At 40.6% G+C, this 24,961-nt stretch overlaps 1 protein-coding gene and 1 long non-coding RNA gene across 5 annotated transcripts in view; one reads left to right on the plus strand and one right to left on the minus strand.

Annotated features, from left to right (window-relative positions):
• Window positions 1–352: 352 nt before the first annotated feature.
• Window positions 353–24,961, minus strand: part of LOC111253508 (THUMP domain-containing protein 1) — a 67,367-nt gene continuing 42,758 nt past the window's right edge. The window contains exons 1-7 of one of the 4 annotated variants that reach the window (XM_086973852.1): window positions 17,171–17,194; window positions 4,224–4,580; window positions 3,670–3,847; window positions 3,397–3,534; window positions 2,659–2,820; window positions 1,696–1,884; window positions 353–1,352 (exon numbers count right to left, since the gene is read on the minus strand). In XM_086973852.1, coding sequence (XP_086829978.1) covers window positions 1,335–1,352; window positions 1,696–1,884; window positions 2,659–2,820; window positions 3,397–3,534; window positions 3,670–3,847; window positions 4,224–4,525 — 987 coding nt within the window. In that variant the 5' untranslated portion in view covers window positions 4,526–4,580; window positions 17,171–17,194 and the 3' untranslated portion in view covers window positions 353–1,334. Of the gene's footprint in view, window positions 1,353–1,695; window positions 1,885–2,658; window positions 2,821–3,396; window positions 3,535–3,669; window positions 3,848–4,223; window positions 4,581–5,113; window positions 7,584–17,170; window positions 17,195–24,961 lie in introns of those variants that run through there. The other 3 variants (XM_022812988.2, XM_022812987.2, XM_086973853.1) reach the window with 3 other exon arrangements.
• LOC147754847 (uncharacterized) lies at window positions 5,440–12,960 on the plus strand. The gene is made up of 3 exons (XR_015316272.1): window positions 5,440–5,599; window positions 12,118–12,260; window positions 12,568–12,960. It is a non-coding gene; the product is annotated as an uncharacterized LOC147754847 (long non-coding RNA).

Consider the following 24,961-nt stretch of genomic DNA (forward strand, 5'->3'; position numbering starts at 1 on the left):
ATACGTTACTAATTTGACAATATTGAAGCTATAAAAAAACTATTTATATACGTGATAGTTGCTTTTGGTTAAATTTATAATTTAATTCAATAGCCTCCTAATTTCAGGAAACCAGTTTCAAAAATCTTACATAAGCCTCTATTGGCACAGGTCTCTGTTTTAGAACGAATAAATGTTGAAAAAATGTTTTTGAGTGCTAAAATGAAGGAAGTACGTATAAATCAAAATTAGTATTTCAACAAAGACAGAAGCTTCTAACAAGCAATTGAAACTGCCGCGTCACTAGCGATTAGCGCTGTTAATAGCTAGCTGTATCTGCCAGTTTTATGGTTTAAAAGAATCATAGATACAGTAAGATTGCAAATAGATTTTTGTTTATTTTTTATCAAGCTCCTGTTTTACAACGTCGTGTGGGACAAGTCATCAGTTCTATCGCATCGCATGACGGAAACAAGCAACTATTATCTTTGAAATTTTGGACTTGGTGAACTCCATTCAGTGCGCAAACACCCAGAATATTTAGACCTATAATGTGTAATAAAAAGATATTGTGTTCCAAGTATATGTCGATCTTCGAAATAGAATGAAGCCTAGTCGATGCAGACATAGAAAAATGTTGCGGATCAATATTTAATACATCTCAATAGTGAAATTTATTCTCCCTTTTTCAAGATCTCAATGAACTGTATTTAAACATATAAGCATAAATACCGTATCGGTTGAGAAAGACTGCGATCAACCAAGAACCACATGACGCTTTCATGTAACATAACAGCAAGAAAAGCATCAATATCAATTACAAAATTACTAAATTAGTAATTTTAAACGGAATATTTAGTGCTCTTCGATGCACTTTTTTTGCCTGTCGAATTAAGGAAGAACTACGTCTCTCTCAGTATAGTAGAGAATCTTTGGAACTGGATCATATAAAGAAAAGTTTTGGTTAGTTCAATTACTATGAAATTATGCTGGATCCCGCAATGAGTACATACTTCAATTTCGACTTAACAATTTACTATTGAGCTTCTAGTAGACTACTACAATATAAACAAAACACAATTGTAACTGGGAATCAAGTATCACGCAACATAGAGATGACAATTTGGATTTTTTGGATATCTTGCGACATGCAGATTAAAATAAATCACGGTAAAATTTTGGGTGGTGCGTATTTTCCACATTTTCATTGCACCAAAACGACAATGTCTGTATTATGCGTCTACCATAAATAAAAATAAGGTTCCTGTACATAGCTATATTACACGAGGTTTCTTCCGCCACAGCCGCGAAATGTAGAGGACTCACGTCGCTTTCGCTTGCTCCTGCTTGAGGAATTAAGTTCCATCTTCCTTCTAAAAAAAGATATGCTTTTTAGTTCATCTAGAGACGTAAAATAATGTAATCGCATTTTTTTAAAGCTATAGTGTATATACAGAATAACCGTTTGTTGAGGCACCAATAAAACCAAAATTCTGCATGACTCCAAAAAGAATTAAAGATTCAAGAGCAAAGAGACATTCTACCACTTATGCTTTTCGTTTTGTGTTTTTATGTATTTTTTTTTATGTACAAGGACATCTTTTAAAATTAACACTTTTATAGAATACGTTTTGTTGTCAAACGGCATACTCCAATAAACAGCAACTCTACTGCTCGTATATCACAAGCAACTAAGAAGTCACGTAATTAGCGTACTTTCAAGTCGGAGTCTTCGTTGTTATCTCGAGCGACACAATCTGATGTCTCGGGAGCCGTAGAGTTTTCGTTCGGAAGAACTCGACACGTGTGGCTGTTTCGATGTTCTATTGAGTCATCACCCTCTTTGCCATTCTTGGCATTTACTTTTTTCGACTTGCCCTCATTACTCGTAAAGTTACTTAAGGCCTAAGAACATTCAAGATAGGCAGGAATTCTTAGATATTTTTTTGTGGAACTTATATAAGTTGGAACCTCCCAGTCTGTCCAAGTGGTATATATAATTTGAGATTTTCTTGTCCTACATATATTTTCATGTTATAGAATTTCACTTTAAACTCTGATTTTCAAGAAAATGTATCGCTTTTGAAACTAACAATGCCAGCACTTCATGAAACAAATATTGCGAGGTAAACACCACAGGAACATAAGTCAAACTTATATTGAAAGATTAAAAGTCAAGAGAACAACGAAATCAACCTAAAACAAAATACCTCAAAATAGATAGAAAAATTAAGATGAGGTTTAGATTTCTTATTTTCATGTCGATCATATTTTCTCGTTAATGTACTATTTTTTTGTTTATCATTTTTCTGAATTGTTTTTCCAAGATTCGTTTGTTTTACAGCAGTTATAATTGCATCTCCTGGAACCGAATATTTTTTTTAATAGTTTTCAATTTTTTGTCCCATAGTCACACAATATCTTTGTTTTATAAAATACCTATATTGTCACTTTTTAAAAAATAGGGGCATCTATTCTAGCATTCGAACTTAAGCTCCAATACTGTCCTTGGCACGACACGGTAAGATTAGCCTTGTAGAACCAAGTACTACCTTATGCTATGTTTTCAAGGACGGCACCTAATTTATGTGTATATAAAATTCTGGAACCTGCTCTATTTTATTTTGCTACAAACTATAGCCCGTCATGTCTTCCTAGACAAACGCTGCTAGATATTACCTTGGCGACTTGGACGGAATTGAATTGCTCCGGATTGTACTTCTTGAAACGAGCAAAATGTGGCAGCAGAGAAATACAACAGACTTTCTGCAAAATATCAATATTTATAACAAGCTCAGGCTCTTTCAGCTCAGGGACAAAATCGCAATTCCATTCTTGGACCTGAAATAGCGGGTAGTAATTTTCTATGAGCGTGTCTGTGTATGTTGAAACCACAAAAAAAATAGGAATGAAGAATTAATATGCACTGTTTATTTGTAATTACATTGAAACCACTAGAGAAAAGCAAAGTTTCTTGGCGGTATTAGTTAAAGCCGAAAACACAGCTCACATCAAATTCATTCATCATTAAACTATTAAATTTTTGAAAAAGCATTAACCGTTTTTCTAGCTAGATAGCTTCAAAGCTACTTTTCTTAGATAATATGAGTCACGACGAGTCATGATGTTATTTGAAAGCCGAAATTTTGACCAAAGTCGGCGTGCTGAAATTGTTGGAAAGCTTTTATTTGAACCTAAAGGAAATACGAACTTGTTGACCAAAGTAAGATATTATTAACGTAGCATTAAAATGGTTTCATTGCATTAATTTAAATCTGATTTGGTCTGACAGCAAATTGCGACTGAATGCCGCTATTATTGGCTGCGTTTTCTTCGAATAATTAAGTGACAAAAATACATCGAAGAGGCTTAATACCAAGTGGAAGTTACGCAGAATATGGTTAAAGGGTTTCTTACTTTTTTAGCCAGTTCCATACAAAAAGCGCGCCGCGCCTCAGACGAGTTGTACTCACTGTTGTGGCGGGCCTTGAGCTGTACAAAGAACGAAATCTTTGAAAGGACAGCAGGATGCTGTTCTTCCAGTACTTCAAGGACCTGCGGCAACGATAGCACCAAAAGGAAAAAGCATTTCGACATCCAGATTAGTGGTGGTTCCAAGATACAAAAAAAGAACGAACTCACATTCTTTGCAAAAAATGTAGGCTTCACATTCACCTACGTTACTTGTACCTTTTTCGAAACACATTCAGGTTGAGTTTTGCATGTTGCCAATACCGGAACTAAACGAACAATATGCTGAACCGTAGAAGGCATATGGGTATACATGTCCGTACTAATCTCTAACGGTTTTGGCAGTTTACTGGAAATGAAGATGACTGATGGAATCTCGGTGCGCAATTTGCTAAATCTGTAAAGGATAAAATTTAGCCTTAACCCGACGTATAACAGCGACATGCAATAGTACGTACACGCATACATGTTTGCCGTACGGGGTACGCACGTTCTGAGCGAAAATGACCCAATAAAAATAAAAGGCATTCTTTTTTGTTTTCAAATACTGCCTTACCGATAGCAATTATCACACATTCAACTTATTTCTTGTACATGATTTCCTGTACCGCACGTTTTAGTGATTAGACAGACGCTAACCAGTTGCAAGGTTTTAGTACTGTCCTATATTTCAGCAACATACTTCTACATAACGAAAGTCTTATTACAACATTTGCCTTTTTTAAAGAGAAATTAGAGGATTACGCGCCCGTGAATATATTCACCCTAGTTACCTGAAATTTTCCTCCCTTAGAGCCTTGAGTTCCGTTTCAATATCATCACCATCGGACTCCTTGTCCAAGTTTTGTTGTTCTTGTGGCCCATAGAGTCGATCCGCGGCCTCATTGAGCAAAGAATACGCTGTCAGAGTGGCCCGACGTTCCTGTTTTGAATTTATTGTAACTAGAAACCCAAGACCGGTCCCACAATCGAGTAGATTTGATCGTTTTGCCCGTTTAGCGCCAGCTTGATTTCCTATATAATAGTTCTTCTTACGCTTTTTTGCGTCGTTGCCTGTAGCCTGGGCAGTACTCATGCTGTCGAGTTATCTTTAATAAGCGTTTGCCTACTGATAAATGATGCGTTCCTAGCTGAAATTAAGTTGAAGAAAATAACATCAGGTAAGTTGGAAAAAGATATCCTGGTCGTAATAAAAGTTACTTCCTTTTACACAAGTCGTGTAGCGCATATCCGTGGCATGGCTTGAAGCGGCGACTCCTGGATAGCCTTCTTTTAAGATTTTGTTTATTTTTTGTCATGTTTTTGCATGTATGTCCCCAGCCCAAACAAACAAATGTTTATATTAATTCTGTTTTCGATCACTGCTTAGAAACTAAAAGAAAAAACATGTGTACAGGCTGAAAAGATTATTTGATTATACAATCAACAACGCTATCGATCAAACGATTTTGCAGTAAATACCGTCCACTTATAATTGACATTTACTTATTTTACAGCGAAGTGAGTACCGTCTATCATAATAGTTGCACTCCAATTTAAAAATAGCACTGTAAAAGTAATAGATTTTATTTTAATGAAAAGAAGTTAGCGTTTTACGACTAAACACAATATGAATACGTTGTGGCATTTGCATGTTATAAAGTGTCTACGACTCCACACTTACCTTTAGTGGAACAACCGCGTTAAGGCAATAGAGGCAAATAAAATAATCTTAAAGTTTACAAAACTTCAATCATGAATTAATAATATAGGGTGACTAAACTTGATTAATACGATAAGGTTTTATTATCAATAATAATATTAGCACAAGTGAGGTTCTGATAACGTGGCTAATACACTTGTTAGTGTTATTGTTTTCACAGATGTGCCAGTAAATACAAGGCGAGAGAAATATGTTGTTTGCGGAGACTAAGGCGGTGGTTCGAATTTTTCGAAGATAGAAAGCGCGCCAAAGTCATGTTAGAAAAAATCGTCGACCCCAATATTCAGGGTGAAAGAACAACGAATACAAGAGAACTTTCGAAAATGTATCATGCGTATTTTCTCAATAGTCATGTTTTTGTGTAGAAAAATCTAAATCGTGCCTAGCGCAAGTTCTTTTAAAGGAGGCCGCTTATGGCCTAAGATGTTGGATCTTCTGAGTGCAAAGGTAGATCGCCTGAGTGTCAGTGTTTTGAGCAACTATCTGTGGGCTTAGACGCATAAGGCTCTAATAGTTCTTCTCCTGTACCTTTCTTTTTCCATGATTTAAAAAGCTATTTGACTATGCACGAACTGCAGGCATTGCTCTAGACGGCTGCCCCACTCAAACGTTTATGATGTGTCGACGCCCGATTTTGAACCTGTACCATCTGAAGCATCTCTACACTTATCAGACTACACCATTAGAGATTATGCATGCCGTTGTAACTTGTTATGCGCTAAGACTATTGTTAGCAAGTTGAAAGAATAATGACTAATAGAAAAAAGTTAACCTTCGTTCGAATATTCTTGCTGGGAATATTATATATATATATATATATATATCATTCTGTACATGAAGTAATTTAAACAAGAGAACGCTCCTATGGCATTGCCTAACATACCTTAGCATGTTTGTAAACTTTCTGGTAGAGAAACACGTAACTAACAAAATGGTAATATATGTGAGTGAAGAGGGAATGTGTTTGAGTAAACGAATTTTCTATTGTATTTTTGAGATTTGCTTGTTTTAAATGCTTATAATAATCCTGATGATTTCCCATGGTATTTTTTTCTTCAGACAGTAAATTTTCAAGCTACATATTCAAGTCAAGTACGTTAGAAGTATTGCTAGGAGAGTTTATACTCTTCAATTGTATACAAAACGCGTTTCTGCACTATCCGCGTTCTATCTTCCAATGTGATTGCAGTAACAAAAAATGCTGCGCAATTTAAAAACACGTTAGGTTATTTAGGTTCGAAACGTCCCATTATACAGGGTTATTTCGTGCTAAAAAATGAGCTAATAGTTTAAGGCAGTGCTTTAAAGCACTACCTGACATAAAGCTCGAAGCACTTTTGACCAGGACAAAGCCTAGGGCTACGGCCTTGTTCCCATTATAGGTTGTATGAAATGACGGGTTGTTGGTCGTCTCCTTCGTGTTTTGCCTATCTTGCTCTGCTTGTTTCTTTGAGCATTTGAATGCAAATCCAATGCCTATTTCGTAAGGAGAATCACTTGCTAAGATTGTTACTGAGAACTGATACTAGGGAATAAAACTCAATAGTAGGAAATTTCGAGGCCGACTATTTACAAAGGTAGATTTGGGCGGGATTGCTGTAGCAGCTTTTGTCCTTTCCTTTGTTGTCATTTTTGAAAATGAATGGTTATCTTGGATGCATTTTGGTGAGCTAAAAATGGTACTACTGTTGTGTAATTGAAGTTTCTTAGGTTTGAATTTCCCTCGATGTTTAGTTACAAGCAGCCAAGCGTAAAAATAAGTCAATAAGCCTCTATTTTAAATACTGGCCAATGCAAATGTATCTCTTTTATCATCAAAATTTAACATTCTAGAAATACAGGATTCTATGAATAGTTTTCAGAGCAGTTTTGTGAGATGCTTGCGACCTTGGCCCTCTTCACCGGATCATCATGCCTCCATATTCTGTACTATCTTTTAAAGCACTATTATCGTAGGTGCAGCCCCTTTAAAATTTGTTGATAGAGTGACTGACTGTGTCATACGTTGGAACGAACTTCCCAAAATAAAGCCCGAATTACTTTCTTATAATGTCCAACGCAAGTCTTTTATACAGACAGTTGTTTGTCTGCTATAACTGACCCTCAATTTACGTGTGCAGCAAAAGCCCGAAGTGGTAGTCGGAAAAAAAACCTTGGTTACATGCATATTGCGCAACCTAATGCACCAAGACATTTCAGGTCAAATATGATATTACGCTGTCAGATTATTGGAAAACAACAAAGCGTTGAGTTGATGCACCGGCCATTTTAGCTGTTCAATCATATCAAAGAAGGGATTTGCACAGACCTCCAGGTTTGTTATATCAGACCCCATTCACTATCGTGATTTCTTCTTGTCGCAAGTCCCCGCATGTCGAGGAAAATGTCCATCTTTGTTGGAAATGCTAACGATGTGCTTTTTTTGCTCATTGATATCGATCAAAAAATGCTAAACATAGCACGTCGATGCAATGTAGATCTTTGAAAAGCAAAATAATAATAATAATAATAGCCCAATGAATGTGTAAAGGATAAGCGGCGATTACTGTACCAGGTGGAAGGTCCTTGATATGATTTTCATTATATTCGGGATATAATCCTATTTTTTTTTTTTTTTGTAGAAACCTGCTTGCTATTAAAATATAATAATCAGCTGACGGTGTTAGCCGAAAGAAGAACACAAAATTAGTTTGCAGGGACACAGTCAGCACATCATATATTTATTATTGTTCTTTCTATCGTTCGATTTTGTATAGCCCTTCTTGCAGAAATTGAGGTTAGTTTTTTTTTTTTTTTTTTTTTTTTTGCAAGTATATGAACCTTATTTTTGCCGGACTTTTTCTATTGCAACCGCGTGTAGCTCAGCGAGAAATTTTCTGCCTTCGCTCATGGTACCGTGCAGGAAATATATCGTTATCACTCACAGCATACAAGACTATCGGTTTTAATAAGACCAATAGATCGTTTCACTGACCCCATGCAATTGCGTCGATTACTGTAGTTGCATACAGCTGGAAATCAATAGGAAATAAATTCTACAACCGGCAAATGTATGGCAGCCAAGGCACAATAGGACATTTTCATTTACCGCTGATGGCTCTTTGTTGTCCGACGGGAACAATAGAGCAATTAGCAAATGGTAGCGAAAGTCATCGTTATGGTATCTATATAAACATATAATCAATCATTGATCATATAATCGATAGTCCAGTTCGCACGTTCAGCAAACATGCGCATAAAGGTGCCCCTAGGGAACTCGAAAAATTTAATGTAATTTACTACTTTCTATAACTCCTACCCTTTAATGCGGTATTTGATTACATCTGTCATATAGTATCCTCTTGGCAGAACCCATACTATCATCTATTATAGTATAATGGCCTAGAAAACGTCTTGGTTATTTCCTCTTCGTTCGGGGGGCAATGGACAGGCGCTATTTAGTTTGCTGCGTTAACATTGGTGTACGCATGAAAATCTCGTTTGTATTTTATTTATTCTTGGGTGTTTTTGAGAACATAGTACACTGCTTCAGTTATTTAGAAGAACACTCGTGCGAGTCTTAAAGGAGTTAAACATGCGGGCGCAGTAGACACGCGGGAAAACAGCTGTAGTGTATTTGGTTAGTGGCAAGATTTCCTATTGCCGTAAGGATAACTTCTGTTAAGAAAATAATGATGAAACGATTTTATAGAAATTTCTATAGGATAAAATAAGTACATAGCGTCAACAGGATAAAACGAGCCGTTCACTTACTGACAACAATAACATTTCTTTAGGCGGTTGTTTGATTGGCTACTTTCTCTTTCAGCTAGATAATCGGAAGAAATCAGGGGTTTCTGCTTCAAGATCCGCTAACGGTGCTATACAAGTTACGTGAGTAACGAAGGCTGAGTTATTGGCACGGATTTTGTAAGATCAAGTCAGTTATTTATACCTGAGTTAGGGCCTCCACGAATGGTCTAATTAATGACAAATCTGAGCTGTCCGTTTTCGACATCGAGCTCGATAGCAACACTTGTACAGCGTCAGTGCCGACCAGGACACGAGCCCAATGAATGCTTTAATTGTCATCTTATTTTTTTTTTGGTGCTTCCTGTGATAAGTCGCCAATTCGCCTTGAGGCAGCACTACCTCTGTTTTTGTTGTACAATGAGTATTCATGCAGGACTAACGTTATGCATTTAATGGTGCTACTGGAAAAGAAAACTATTTTTTTACTTGCCACTGATGGATCATTTTCAGCCAAGTAGAATATTTCATTAAAGGGCAAATATGTACAATAATATGAGAAAGGTTTTATGGAATGCCTAAGCTCCCAGTGAGAGGTGGCAATCGCATCTTTATATTGTAGTCTCAGGCACGTCTATGCATCTACGTGCCGAATGACGACTCCACAAACGACTCAACAACGCCATTCAACTGAAATCTAGCGGAGAGAACTCGATTCACAAGAAAATGTTTGCCTTTCGTCGTCGAAACCAGAGACAGAGGAGGCTTTGGATATAGAGGCTGGGGTTCAGACGCGTACGTCGATGCTCACTTGCTGATCTTCAAACGGGGCTAATTCACTCGTGTTGCTATTCCCCATAAAGCATCGGCAGTAAATATAGCTACTGATCGAACGTGAACAGTCTCGTAGATCGGTGGCCTGTGTCGAATGAGGATTACGTTAAGGGGCCTTGGCCGTGGTGCGGCGTCCGTTAGGATGAAATCTGTAGCTTAGCACTCGATATAGTGGCGTACCGGCGTATATAGGTACTCATTCAGTGAGTACTATCGGTATTAGACCGAACAGCATTCATTCAACGGCCACCTTTGACGAGTATTCTGGTTGAGCTCGTCGGGCCCCATCGAATTGCAATGGTGTCATGATAGACGAGGAAATCCATACTGTATTGTACCCTGTATTCGATTTGGTATGGTGGATAAACTAGATAAATGGAGGTAAATAAATATACGGCTCAATCAGGTTTGTATTTAATACAACATAAATGAAAGCAATGATACTTCATACATCAGATAATTGGCATCTTACATTAATTAATTACTATGGCGATCGTTTTTCGTCTATCGGCAACAACAATGGAAGACGAATGGGCTTTACTGCTATGTCCATTGGCAATGGTTGCTTCGACGCAAGCATTATTCCAATTTACTATATCTTCTATTTCATTGAGGAAAGGAACTAACGGTGTCTTGATTGCGTTCTTGTCGTTCAACGTTCTCTACTTTATGGAGCATCGCCACAACAAGATACAGGACAGCGGACGCAATGGACATCTCTGTTGGGCAAATTACCATAATCTGCGCGAGCAGGATCATTTATGTCTCTCAGCCGCTCTTTCCCTTCAACGAACCTTTAGCTCACTGACGAAAACAAAGGAAAAATCGTACAGAAAATACAATAATAATACTCAATACAATAACCAAGCAAAAAAATGTATTAATTATCCACAAATGAGGCCGTCCTTTTTTAGCTTTTTTTTTTAGCTATAATAACCAAATAGAACCTATCGAAGTATCATAAGAGCCATAAATGAAGATGTTAGTGGGGCTGAAATTGATATCATCACTGTTTGGTTGCACTACTAAAGCAGTCAATCATATCGCTGTGGACCGAGATGTTACGCGCAGCGAGTCAAAGCGATCCTCAGTTGACGAACACATCGAAACGAATGGTGGTACCAGCGAATCACTGGCAATCGTTCAGAGCTCGGCGCGATGTCGTTGGTGTTGCATGCCCTCTTCTAGGCCCTGCCAATGTTACTGCTCAGAATCATGTAATCGGCTTCGGTTACTAGCGACGGGTCATATCTTGTGGACCGTATTCTCTCAACAGACTGTGTCCAAAGCTTGTCCTACGAATAATATTTGTAGGACAAAAGCCACTTCCTCGTTTTTCGGGTCATTGAAAGATGGCTGAGTTTTTAATCAAAGTAGAACGTCACCTAGTACTGCGGAAATTCGATACTCGCAGAAAGATTTACATGTGTAAACTTTGACTGTTTTTTTTTTTGGAAAGTTAACGAGATTGGGCGTTTGCTCTTATCATTTACGCATATATTCTATGATATTTTGTTATCGGGCACTTCAATGGCGGTGAATACCCGCCATTAAACCGCGACGATGATCGATTTAAATAAAACAGCCATTTCTGTCGACAGGAATGCAAATGTAAACTATTACGTGGAAAATTATGGTACCGGATATAAACAACAGCTTAACTGTACATTGCTTCTTATTTACAGAGTGTTCTCCTGTACCTGAAAACTGCTAGACTGCACAAGTAGTGCGCATGGCGAGATCATTCATGCCAACTAACGATTTATCATGGCTTGGATAGATTATCTTGGACAGACTTCCGAATCTTGGAGCCATCTTATTTCGTATTTTTCAACCTATTCGGGTCCCGACGTTCTCACACTCAGAATGGCGACGATCAATCAACACACATCACGACAGTGCTTAAAACAATCATATTGACTATATTTTCAGCTTATTCTATCCGACTGTTTTACAAGACATTGAGCCTCCTAAAATGGTTCTGGTTAGACGTCTCGTCACAGTCAGCATCTTTATAAATGATCTTACTCCAACAGATTCTTTGAATCGGCTGCCATCCACTGGCTGGCAGGAGGAAAGTTAAATTTTTTCTCGTATGAGACCTTGATCGAGATACTGGAAAACGTTTTCAAGTTGATGAAAAATCTGACCGTCTGAAATCGACCGTCGTTTATAGTTTGTTTATGCATCGGAATAATAGTAGCGGCTTTTGTATGCAGATGAAGCCGTTTGTGTACATACACTTCGAATTGGACTTCCATAGTGTTCGGTTTTTTTTTGTCGTGGCGTAGGAGCCATTAATTAGTAGCATTAACTAAATTCTCTTTTTGCCGATATTACAATATGGTTTTCATAGATAGTTCGAGAAGAATAAAAATATTTTTTTTTTTTTTTACCAACAGTGTAGTCTACATCATCGAGGACAGAGTCAAAATATTATAGACGTGTTACTGTAACGTATGTTTTGCCAAAAGAGTACTACGAAGGTTACTGTCGACTTGCATATGTCGTAGCTTGCTGAGTCCTGCCATTACTTCCTGCTTGGGTTTGTATGTTCTTCATCTTAGTATCTCTTTATAGTTTATTCTGCATCTGTTATTGTCTTACTCATGTAGACTTCACGTCATCACCATCCAGTGTTTACCGCGAATATATTGATGAATAGCTAATACTTTTTCTACTATTGCTTTATGACAGGATTAGACCACGTTTCGAAGTCGCTTCTACTTTTCGAATTCACCCGGTGCGGCTGCATGTATTTTAGGCATTTCCAATAAAGCCTCTCGAATAGGTCAGTAATGTATAATCTGCGTACAGTTTACTTTAGGCTTATCATCATGCGTGCATTTTAGATGTGATCGAGGTGGGTAGCAGCTTCGAGCAAGTGGTTCTTCCTTCGCTAGGAATTACTTGACATACAGCGTTTATCAGGTTGCTGGCGATGCGCCCACAAACCACACTGGCGTCCATTTAGTTCGTTGACCAAAACTGAAGCGGCAAGCCCCCAGCTAACGGTCTACTAGGCTGGAAGCCACCCACTGACCCGCAGCGACACGAAAATAGGGTTTAGGATATTAGTGTTTTGTTTTTTGCTCATTAATCGCTATAGCTAGCCATTGGCAGCGTCAAGATCGGTGAAATCTTCCATTATTCTTTTTGCATTGGGCGAAAATCGTCGATTAGCCTTTTTGCCTTATGATCAACAACAAGGATCCGTCAGGAACGGCTCGGCGAGTGCCCGGCTTCAAGACGAACGCAACTCTCTACTCAGCTGGTTGAATTTAGTCACCATACTAGTTAGCGATCCTCGTTTTGCAACTCTAAACTTCTACCCCACCGATGTTTTAGATAGGATTACACGATGGCCTGCATTCCGTGAGTGCCTATTCGATGGCGGCAATTCAGCCGGCTCCATTCATCTGCCCTTCATGACGATCGGCACGAATAAGCCCCTTATCTTCCCCCTACTGCTGTTATGTCATTATGCCTCGTTAGTTCACTGGCCGAAGAGGCGAGGTATGGCCGAAAAAGCAACGCTGGGATTCACCCACTCGTGCACCTTCAGGCTACAAACAATACAAGTAAAGAGTATCTAATCAAAAATAAAGGAAAAGACTTTACACCTCGCTACTCAAACAACCAATGCCTTTACACTTATTTCGCTTAAAGTGAACTATTACGTATGTAATGTCACTATTACAATTGACCGCCCAGTTCTAGTAGAAGTGATAATGACAACGCCAAACAGATATATAAACATGCACCTTCTGTTGCTAGCACACACTTACTAAAGCTATCGTCGCCGTTTTGTTATTCAACTTAGTCACGCGATTTACACTGACCACTCAACGTTCATGGTAGCGATGAGAGTCATTTCCACTCTTCCTAGCTGTTAACCGACAAAAACCCAGACATACTCCGTACGTGAATGACTAATAGATGGAAAAGTCGCAACCCAGGCGGTGGAGTCTAGTTAGGGGTAACACCTTAAGTGGATAAAGGAAAAAAAAAGGTCACTACGCGAGGCTGGTCAGGCGGTGGAACCGGGGATACCGCGCAGAGATACAGCAGCGACAACGGCGAAGAACAGCGAGAACTTCAACTTGACCGTCTTCCGTTCAGCGGAACGCAGGAATCGTCGGGTCGGACGAGGGCTCGGCAAAGGCTAACCCGGTACCCGTCTCAGACCTGTTGTGCTTGCTGGTGCCGATGCTGTTTGTATCGCAAATGCCTCCTATTGTCTCATGCTGTTTCTTAGGCGTTGCTTAGCTACGCCAGCTGTTCATGTTGTTGTGTATAACTTGGGGATCGCAGCGGCGACCGTCGTCGCCTCGTCCTGACAACGAAAAGGGAAACGAAGTGACACTGATGACGAAAATTATGGTGGAGTGGTTGACGAGCTGAGTTCTCCGGATGTCACTTACTACTTCCGATGCAACCGACGAACGTTGGTCCTCCTTCCATTAAAGAATCGCTTTCGACTGCTGCTGGCGCTGTTCAGTCGATGTTAAGTACTGGCACCTGACGCTGCATAAATATCCGCCATTAAGGCGGTTAATCGCCGGCGTAACGTCGACGACTGCTTGGCATGGACGATGAGCAACTACTTAGCCATTAAAATTAGAATAACTACTTTTACTCTCAGGGGTAGCTGTGTAGCCGGCCGTTGTAATGGCACCCGGAATAGTGGCCAGTTTGTGTGCAGGCTGTGTCTCTGCATTTGATTGCGTGAATACCTTTGGTACACATAATTTTTAGTATTTTTTTTTTGTGTGGAGCGAGATAAACAGTCAAAAATAACACGGATGATAAAGGGTAACGCGGTTTGGGTTTTGAGAAAGACTTCCTCGTTTGTTTCCGGCCGCGTAAGTAATGTCAGGTTGCCCGTTTGACTTCTATGACAGAAAGCAGGACATTGACAACAAGGTTGTCACCGTATTATCCAACGTGGTCAGGTCGACTAGGTTCTTTGTTTTTTTCTTAGGCTATTCATTGGTTAACGAAATCGATACTGAATTTAGTTTCAGCTTGAACATATACGCAAGTCAACGATAGAACCAATCGTATCACTATTGTATCTGAATTTTGCTCCGATGATTTTTCCTTCTCGCCTGCATTGATAACAATAACTGGCCATACGCTCGCAAAGGTTAAATCGCGTGCTATAAGATGCTCTTTCTTCTTATCGGAGTTGTATTTTTTAATATCAATATACGCCCTCCAGATGCCTATCGCTTTCGAGCGGAGATAAATCGCAATTTCAGTTTTGCTGCTGCGAAAATTACTACTGTTTATATTTTTACCGGAGCTGGTTTTCGTCATATATGGCCGTGGCTGATGATGCTTGAGTCATTAAAATTACCGCGCTATAATTCAAACGTAACCACAATATCGATTTCTTCGCCGGTAAAAAATGAATCTACACTTTGCCGTCGTGCCGTTATGACTCTCCCGAGACCACCTCGTACTTTTCTCCAGCTGAGGCCTTTGCAACCTCCGCAGAATTATGCTTCGTTCGTAAAGTCGTTGCGACTTACGGAAAAAATCCGACCCAGACGACCGCCATGTAACATCCTCGTCACAAAAGCATTATGTGCTGATGATGCCGATGTCCTCGACTAATCGCGGAATGGTTTTCTAATGCCTAAAGGCAGGTCCTTGAATTTTGCTAAAACAGATGCAGGGAAATTATCTCGTACATATCGCGTGCAGAAACGACAATCCAAACATCAATCAGTCAGTATTTGCACGCAGATTGTATCAGTCATCCAGAGTTTGGGTATTATTTCGTCGTATGTTCGTTGTTATGAAGAAAGATATATTTATTTATAATTCACGGACTATGTGCCATAGTGTACATTGAATATCTAGATATTCTGTCCCTTCTGTGGCAGGCCAGCTGGTAACGCCTTGCGACGCCGTCTGAGTTTTAAGCTGTAATATAAACACTGTCGTCTGATAATTTCACAGTTACGTTCAACCGGAGTTAGTCGTATCAGCCAGAGCCGACGCGGTTCAAACTAGCGAGGAGTGTCATTATCATCATTCAAAATCTATTATGTTAGGGGCTATTTTTACAATACCTTTCACACAGAATATAATAAGCCATTTCATTAAAAAAGCAAACATTCTGTCGTATCATTTGATAAGTATAGAATACGAACAGCGAATCTACTTGAGACAAACGATTCGATTTCTACGTACAGAGAGGGGTTATCGTGAAAGCGTTTGCTGCGGCTGACAGAAGACGAGCAAACAGCGTAAAAGGTAAGGGCTTCTTTTAAATTACACTATAGTTAACTCCTCAAGCCATTCGTTCGGCCAAATATTAATCATCGGTACGTTTCATCCATTCACAGTGCTCAGAGACTATCTAGTCGAAAGTTGTAGGCTACACGCCCCCATCAGTCGATACCATTTGCGTTAAGCCGGCTGCTCGAGCGACACTGTTCATAGACCGTAACAAGCTTCTATTCAGATAGAAGTATAGCATCGAACGTGAGAGGGCTTCAAGTATTTCCTTAGAAAGCTAGAAAGGCCTTTCAAGAAGTTTTAATCAAAACCTACGTGAGATGGCCATTATTTATGATCAAAGATATAACACTCATTCTTCTCTTCTCAGCCGTAAAGAGGTCGCGTCAGCGTAAACATGAGAAGCTACAGTTATGAGACATCCACAGGCGGACGTCAACGGCAGCTCCGCGTAAACATTCACATCTGGATCATGTGGGTCAACTCCGAAAACTCGAACGCTGCCAGCGTCGTGTTAAGCCAGGTCATGCTATCACGCGGTTGTTCCTGATGTTTCGGCGTTGACGTCTCCTCACACGAGTGTTTCATATTTTTCCTCGGTTATCTGTGCCCTTAATGGAATACGTTTTTCGTAGGACGCAAAAGGTGTTTCAGCCACTGCCCGAAAAGCAGCCAGCAAGGCCTGTTTGGCTCGTGAATCACGATTTCAATACGGTTCAGACGCTGGGTCGAACTCTTGTTATTTGCGGATGCTATGGAGCGTATGGCCGTAGCTCGCAACGAACTTCAACGTCATGTACTTGTTGCACACGCAGAATCCCCTATACGTACTACAGTACATCCGCATAGACTAATAGAGCGAAATTTCCACGATTTGCTTTGCCCTATCTCTCGTCGTAATCGGGTTTTCCTATTGAACTTAAAGCATAAAATGGAGATAGGTTTGTTCAGACGTGAGCATACAAAGCACGTATAGTCATTAATGCATGCGCACCCATAACGTGCAGCAACGTACTTTCGCAAAAGAAAACACTACTAAACCAGGACGAACACATCCCTATGGCAAAAAGCTTTAGTACATTGTAGCGTAGCTCCCAAAACAACGAAATTACAGTAACAATTGATGTGAATTTTTTTTTCGTATGAAGCGTTTCCATGTATAGACAAGAAATGACGTTCCCGCTAAAACGTGTATATACGTACATCGCAGTCAACAGATTGCTTGAACCGACGCGACGTTATTTCCAGCTGCCGACCGCGCTTAGCGAGCGCTGTGGCGTCAGCTTGTTGTTAGTTTGTAGAGACCGGGAAGAATCAGGAGCATCTAAGGAGGGTAAAGAAGACATTTAGCCCGTTAGCTCTGGATCAACAAGATTGTCATATTCATGCGGCTACAGCTGTCGCCAGTGCGGCAACTGACACGGATATGGTTGAACTAGTCGCCGACGTCAGGTATGGGGCAATCGGCAGGTTAAACTTTTTGTAACCGCTTGTTTGTCTACCATGTAAGTGATTTTTGTAATGAGCAAAGCTGATCGTAGGAATGGGTCAAATCATTTTGCCAGCTATATTCCGGCTAATGGGCAAAACATAACTCTAGAACATTTCGATTATTTATATATACAATTGCATCAAGACTTGGCTGGTGCTTCTAATCCGCGAGATGTAGCGCAGCTAGTTAGTACTTAGGATAGGTTTGACAACGTGTTGGAAAACGCTGAAGTATTATAAGTCATTTCCGGTTGTAGGTGCAGGGAGTCAATTCCCAGGTAGTGAATGCGTTTCTCTGGTGCTGATAACCGGAAATTCGGACCGACAGAGAGTAAAGTTCAAGACGGAAAGTCATACTAGTTCTACTTTATTTATGTAGACTTTGTATAAACAACGAATACGCTATGATCGACTATTGGCTAAATGCGACGGACTCGCGCCGATGAGGACTAGAACGATGTGATCCTGCAGCGAAGATAGCAAGACTGTAAACCATACTAATTAGCTCGACGATGTAAAAACATCTTGCCATCGATGTCTTGGTACAGCTTCTTGTTGGAAGCGCGCTCTATCTCCTGGTCGATTTGTCGCCTGATAAAATGGGGTAAACTGGCCAGCGGAGCAACGACACCGCAGGGCAACTGCAGTAAGTCGTGTGGATGGGCACTAGCAGCTACGGCAGAGATCTATCAAAACTCGTTGAGCATTTGAGCAATTTGAGACATATAACTGTTGCATAAATTTGCGAAGAACGTCATGAGGGCCGAAGTCGCTGTTGAAGCCGGCGTTGGTGTCGCACGTGGGTGCCTCTTAGGAGATATTCTATGCTGAGGCACCTACTAAAACTACATAAGCAGTAAGTAGTTAATAAGCATTGACGTGTTGGCTCAAAAACCGACCCTCACCTTTCCCAGAGCGTTGCAATTGCAAAGAGGCAAAAGGGATCAGCGCAAATTCATGTAGACGATGCTTTGGATACTTGGGACGTTTCGGATGTGCATTTGGGGCAGCTTCTGCCGGCTCGTGTTCGTCGATTTTTAAAGAATCGCGCATTACGGTACCTGATCGGGGACCGAAAAAATAGATGTGAGGCAACATTATCTACCACAGAGCCACTCATTTAGATCTGCTGGTAAATACAAAGCTACAAGTAGTTTTCAGGTAAGCTTCGAACGTGTTAAAAACGCAACGACTATCTAAGCATGCAAAGAACTAGTGGTCTTCATCCATTCCGATGTCCGAGGGTAATATTCAGTTAACACTGAGAGTTTTCTACGATCATTAAAGCCAATCGAAATATTACGGCTCGTTCGGAGCAAATCGCACAAAAATAACTAGGTGGTACCCAGGAAACAACAAACTGTATCGTATGCAACTGTAAGCAACGAGAACGCGAGCGTATTAAGTGATTTTGTTTTTCTTACGGAAGAATATTTGGATTGAAAATAGTATTGCATTTGTGTATAATGAGTAACGTTAATTAATATCGCAGCACTGTTTATTGAGTAACAAACGTTGTGTGTATTTACGGTTAGTGGCTTCTTGTTTTTGCCCTATGATACGTGTGCCGCGTTGTCTCCTTGATAGAATTGGCATCATCAGATTATCCTTCCGATACTTTTCTGTACCGTTGCTATAAGGACACCACTTCACAACTTTTGTTCATAGATAATAATCGTCCGTTAGCGTCCGAAGCGAGAACCACTATATAAGTTGATAAATATTTTTTTAGAAGTAAGGACAAGGCTTTCTACGATAGGACTAGAGGTCTCAATTCTGGAGAGCTAAAACACATTCCAGTGTACTGTTTGAGCGTACACACGAACCCGCAAAGTGAAGCGTTCATTAAATAAAAAATGAAAAGAGTAATAATAACGCAAAGGTTTATGGTGCTTAGATCTTAATAGTGTTGTTATTACCCGTGATTTAGTAATTCTAAAACTCCCAAATGGTTTTATGCAGTTGTCCTGAAATCTTTCCGTTTCATCTGGTATTGGCTTTCTTTCGCTGCCATTTGGGTAAGCCATTGTTTTTTGCATGAAGCGAACTTACTGCTACTAATTACTGCGAGAATTGCCACGATCGATAAAAACTAAAACTAACACAGGGCTCAAAAACGAACATACATTTATATATAGTGTGTGACGAGTGTTTCATATGTACACTTTTTAACAAAGATCGCCCTATATAACCCAGAAAAATTGAAACCCAGTCTTCAACAACAAGTCACACGTTTCGATGAAAGCTTCGCCTTCAAGTTAGAGAGCTGCAGTTCTTTATTTGATTCCGTATAGCTACTAAAAGTTTTTCTTTTTCCAGAAACTCAGTGCGTATGAGCGTACATGTAAATCGAACGTTTTTATTTCTAATAAACATCGAACGAGTATTTACGAAACCTGATGTATTGCTTACCTCCGAATAGGAGGCTAACTATTGGAAGAGCGACATTTCTTTTTGGAGGTGTATAAATCCGTAATGACGTTAATGTTCCTGCGTGTTTTCTCTCGTTAACTCTCGGTTGGTCATATACACAGATCCGATACCGGACAACAAACCGCTTCTCGAATGAAGCCCATGGGTAACATAGATCGGCTTGTGATTAATTAAAATGCAGTGGACTATTTTCCTAGTCTAATCATGTATGAAATACATAGAAAGAGACCTGTACACAGACACTCGTACTACATGAATCTGTATACTACTCACGCCACCTTCCACGCTCATTCATCCATTGGGTCACCGTAATAAATTTATGTATGTACCCACTCATCTCTAGACTCACATATACTAATACATGCGGTCGTATATGGGCCTGAGAAATTAAACGTCGATGTTACTTGTTCGATTCATCATGTATATATGTGACAACAGCGAGAAGTGGTAATTGAGAAATGAATGATAAACCCAGCCGGCAATGTTTTTGACGTGACAGCTACGGCTGTTGACGGACCGCGCAATAGTTGACGATCCCGTACGACTAATAGGATAATAGAAGTGCCCTTTGAAGTAGCATTGTCAATCACACCGTTACGTCTCACCGTAGTAGTCGCGGGGGTAGTAGCCGTGACGGTAGTGAGGGCTGTAGCGTTAGTAGAAGTGCAACGAATAGCAACTAATAGATGGCCCCTTGGCCTCCTCGTTGTTCGCCCGCACATTCTTCATCATCTTGGTTTTTGATATTTCTTGTTGATATCTCTTCATCACCATTATAATTAGCATGCTATTGCGTGACTATTATCCATGTCAACGGCGTCGTCTCTAGCCTTGTCATCTTCATCAACAATTAGCCATTCCATCGCCATCTGGCTGGAGGGCCGCTATGCCTTAGCTCGTCCTATTCGGGTCTTTTTCGTCGTTTGATCAACTTGCGACATTAGAACTGTTATGGTCGGATCTCACTCTCGAATTTAGATGAACGCCATCAAATAGAAGAACCGAACGTGCAATGACAACGCAACATCTCACCACTGGCGGCCAATATTGGCCCATACCAACGATGCCGGCCAACGACTCCAACAACGCGGGCTGCCATCGCGGTTACGACGGCAGTTGCACTCACCCTATAGCAATAGCTGTAATCAACAGCAACAACAGAAGAAACAACAAAAACAGCCACAACAATAGCAGAATTGCTACGACCGGTGACTATCCTGCCCAGGTTCACTATGACGACTATGTCGTCGTATCGCCAGCACTACTGTTAACAGCATTGCCACAACCTTTATTAGGTAGGTAGCAACGGCTTGCTCATCGCGACAATAAATCTTCGGCAGAAACTACGGCTGGCAACTATCGCACTGCGCCGATAGCAGCGGACTGTGGTGTGTCATGCCGCTTCCGTTCCATTAACAATACTATTTGTTTTGTCCCTTCTCGTCCTATTTCGTTTGATTTGTGCATCTGTGCCGCTCAGTCAGGTCCATAATCACCATGACCATGATCATCATCATCATCATCATCGTGATCTTCTTTGTTGTCTTCGTTCGTTTACGCGGAAAAACAACCTCTAGGTAACAGCGCCAGCGTAAGCTGCAACGATAATACCAGCACACAACTGCAACCAAAAATGGTAACCCAACGACAATATAACTGTTAACAGATAGCGCCACCCGCACCCCCTCGAGCATCTTCAGCTATCCCTGTGTCCCTACCCCGCAACCCCATTTAGGGTCTTCCCATAACCGCCTATACAGCCAGTCAGCCAGATGCTGGAATAACTCGAAATTCTATGGCCGATTACCTTCGCCACCTGGAAACGCTAATCTTCGTTCAGCATTATCGACAGAACATAACTATGGTAAATTAGTTCTATGTTGATTTTACTTACTCGTTGGTGCCCCCATCGCTATTATTTTGCTATTACTTCTCCAACCACTGCGGCTGCTGGTTCAGCGGCAATTGACTACGTAAATGTGACCTCGTTGATGCACAACTGCAGTATAACGATGGTCTGGTGTAAAGGAATAGCGATAACATACCGAATACGAGTTTTAACGGTAAGTTGAAGGGTTAGGCACACGTCCATGCATACTCGCATTCTCTCACTTACACAAAAAATATACATCAGTTTTCGCTCAACAGACAAACAGGCAGGAAGGCAGGAAAGGAGGCAGACGGGCACGCCGATGATGAACGAATTGACTCCTTTAAAAGCAGCACCTTGATAGCTATAAAACCGCGACAAAACAAAGTGGGGTGGTGGGGTGAGTTGGGCATGCTCCTAAACATAGACGGCAAATAGTTTGATGATGCGAGATAAGCTGTTGCCCTATGAGTGTCGCCACTGGCGGGGGTCAAGCATCGCTTACATCGCTACCCGCTGTTAACCGTGCCAATTCACGTGAATCCCTGTTCACGTATTGCTTTCCAGGTTCATCGGTGATCGACTTACTATTGCCCACGCCGCGATGCGAACTCATCAACTAACGATTGACGGATAAAAATAGGGACGTGCCAAACGAACAAGATAATACGAGAACGGACAAGCAACAGCAAAAAAAAGGAGCATGAACGAGGCTGAAGTTGTTGAGAACAACACTGACGACAACAAGAAAACATAGAAAACTTGCACGTATAAACGTCTTTGTGTGTCTCTGTTTGTCTATCTATGTGTGTGTTCGTTATTTTTAAGGCCAAGTTGTTGAGTGTCTTTGTGCGTGTATGTGGACATGGTCTTTTATTATGATGAGTACTGAACAGTTACGGCGTTTGATTGTGGCGGGAAATCGTGGGACCAGACAAGTTCCTGGCGCTTATCATACGTAGAACATGGGACGATATTATAATCGTGGAAATTTTCGACTTAGCACAGATGCTTATGTATAGATTTTTGCACCGTTTAAAAATGTTTATATTTCTTTTAGCCGACTTTCGAATGTAGACTGAGGTCCCCCAAAACTTTTGGCTTTGGAGTTATTCTGGACAGCACTACGAAGGAAGCTGTGGTGCCTTGTTATTATAATAACAATTATAAACTGTTTATTGCCATCGACTTCCCAGAGACATACAGGGTAGGTGAAGTTTGTAATTAATGTAGAAGACAATAAAAGGTAAAAACAGGCCTAATGTCTCACTCAAGCTTAAAATTTGGTTTCTATTCTAAATGAAAGAACAACAGTTGCAATACGAGGCAAGGACAAAATACAGCAGAAGAATTGACAGAAAAAATAACTTGACTTCAAATAGAACTATATCTATACAGTTAGGCGCTCAGACATCAAAACGCAAATGTTTGAAACAAAGCGTCGTCTTGCCCATTCGTGTAGATTAAGTTACACCGTTGTATATATAGGTTTATAATGTATATAAAATAAAATATATAGCATAGCTTTGTTCAATACAGTAGCGAGTAACAGTTACTGGCCTGTAAAGTTACCTGAGTTCTCAAAAAGTTCTACCGAAATTATCCACTAGCGTATTATGCCTGCGATATGTCCTGACAACACCCCGTAAATGTTGAAGTGGCCTGCTTCCTTGATTTTTTATACTGAGGGTGAATCGAAAGTCTCTTGACTGTTTGAAAAAGTCGGTGTGTAGTTTGATAGTCTCCGTTTCCAATCTATTAAAGTAGTAAGAGAGTAATATGTAGTAAACATAAGACACAATGGATTAAACGAAGGTTTTTAAGACTTATGAAAGTCTTTTCCAAGATATTAAGAGGCATGTGTTCCGCCGGTCTGTATATTGTACGCATGTAAAATGAAGACACTCGAACTGTCAAATGCCTTTTTTAAAATTGTCAGAAGACTTTTGGCCTACTCTGCAGCGGTTTGTCCTATTGAGCACAACAGAAGCTCATCTGTTTTATCTGCTCCTAAATACATATATTGAGAACGCAACATCCATCGAACTAACATAATTCTTGTGCTACTATATCGATATTCACCGTAACATACGTATGCCTACAATTATATGCGAGAACCGATCGAGAGTTACTGCCGAAATATCTCTTTACGGCAACAGCAGTAGCAGCAGTGGAAGCAGTAGCGCTTTGTATAGCATCGGTTATTTTTTCCGCGACACAACACGGCAGGACACGCTGACCTAGTATAACTAGGGACGATGACATCTGAAGCCAAATCGTAGCTCCAAATAATAGCTGTAGCTCACCCCAGTAGCTACGTCAGCTACCGCTTGCTGCTAATTGAAATTTGCGAATACACTGCCTCGGCACAACCTAAGAGTCAAATAGTAGATAAATAAATCAGGCCAAAGTAAGGGGCGGCGACACCGGCGAGATCAGTCCAGGACAACCGTAGAAACAGCTCGCGTCACTGCGGCAGCAAGCGAAGCAAACCTGTCGCTGCTGCCGAAAGTAACCCATCCTAACCGCAATAGTGGCTAAGGCAGCAGACGTAATAAGCAATTGTTGTTGATGTTGTCGTCGCTACTGTTGCCGCTGTTCTTATCACTTTTGGCGGTCATGGCGAACCTGTTGTTACCGTTGTCGTTTTTGTTGTTGCTACATTGATGACGCGCATCCTAAAATCCAGTGCCGTTGCATGCGTGTCTTTGGGCGCGATACAAGCCTTGGGCAGGTCCCGTATCTAGACCTGATCTCATTCTCTAGCGCCCAGCGACGACACTCGTTTGGGTTTTCGATGGTCGACCTTGTCGGATAGTAGACGCTTTTGAATTGAGCCACTTGCTTGTCACGTTTACTCTGGTACCGAGTCACCAGTAGGTGCGCCTGTGCGGAATTACTTTCGGCTTGAACATCAGACGGGCAGCTGTGGCAGGACATGAGTGATGTCAATAGTTAAGCCTTAACTTGTACACTGTCACCTCCACCACTGGCGGGCTGCGAAGCAGTTACTCTATTCCTATTAAACCTGAGGAAGCAGCACTATTTAAAAGTCATTACGACTTAAAGTTATGCGTAGTCATGCTTCTTAGGAGTGCCATGAGCGACTGAGCGCCTGGAGAACGCTATTTCTTTACCTTAGTAACAGCCATGTTGCTACTTGACCTAAAAAACGAGAAGCTGAAGGCACAAAGTTTCGA

Source organism: Varroa destructor, unplaced genomic scaffold (assembly GCF_002443255.2).
Source record: "Varroa destructor unplaced genomic scaffold, Vdes_3.0 BEIS01000006.1, whole genome shotgun sequence".
NCBI classification, from domain to species: Eukaryota; Metazoa; Arthropoda; class Arachnida; order Mesostigmata; family Varroidae; genus Varroa; species Varroa destructor.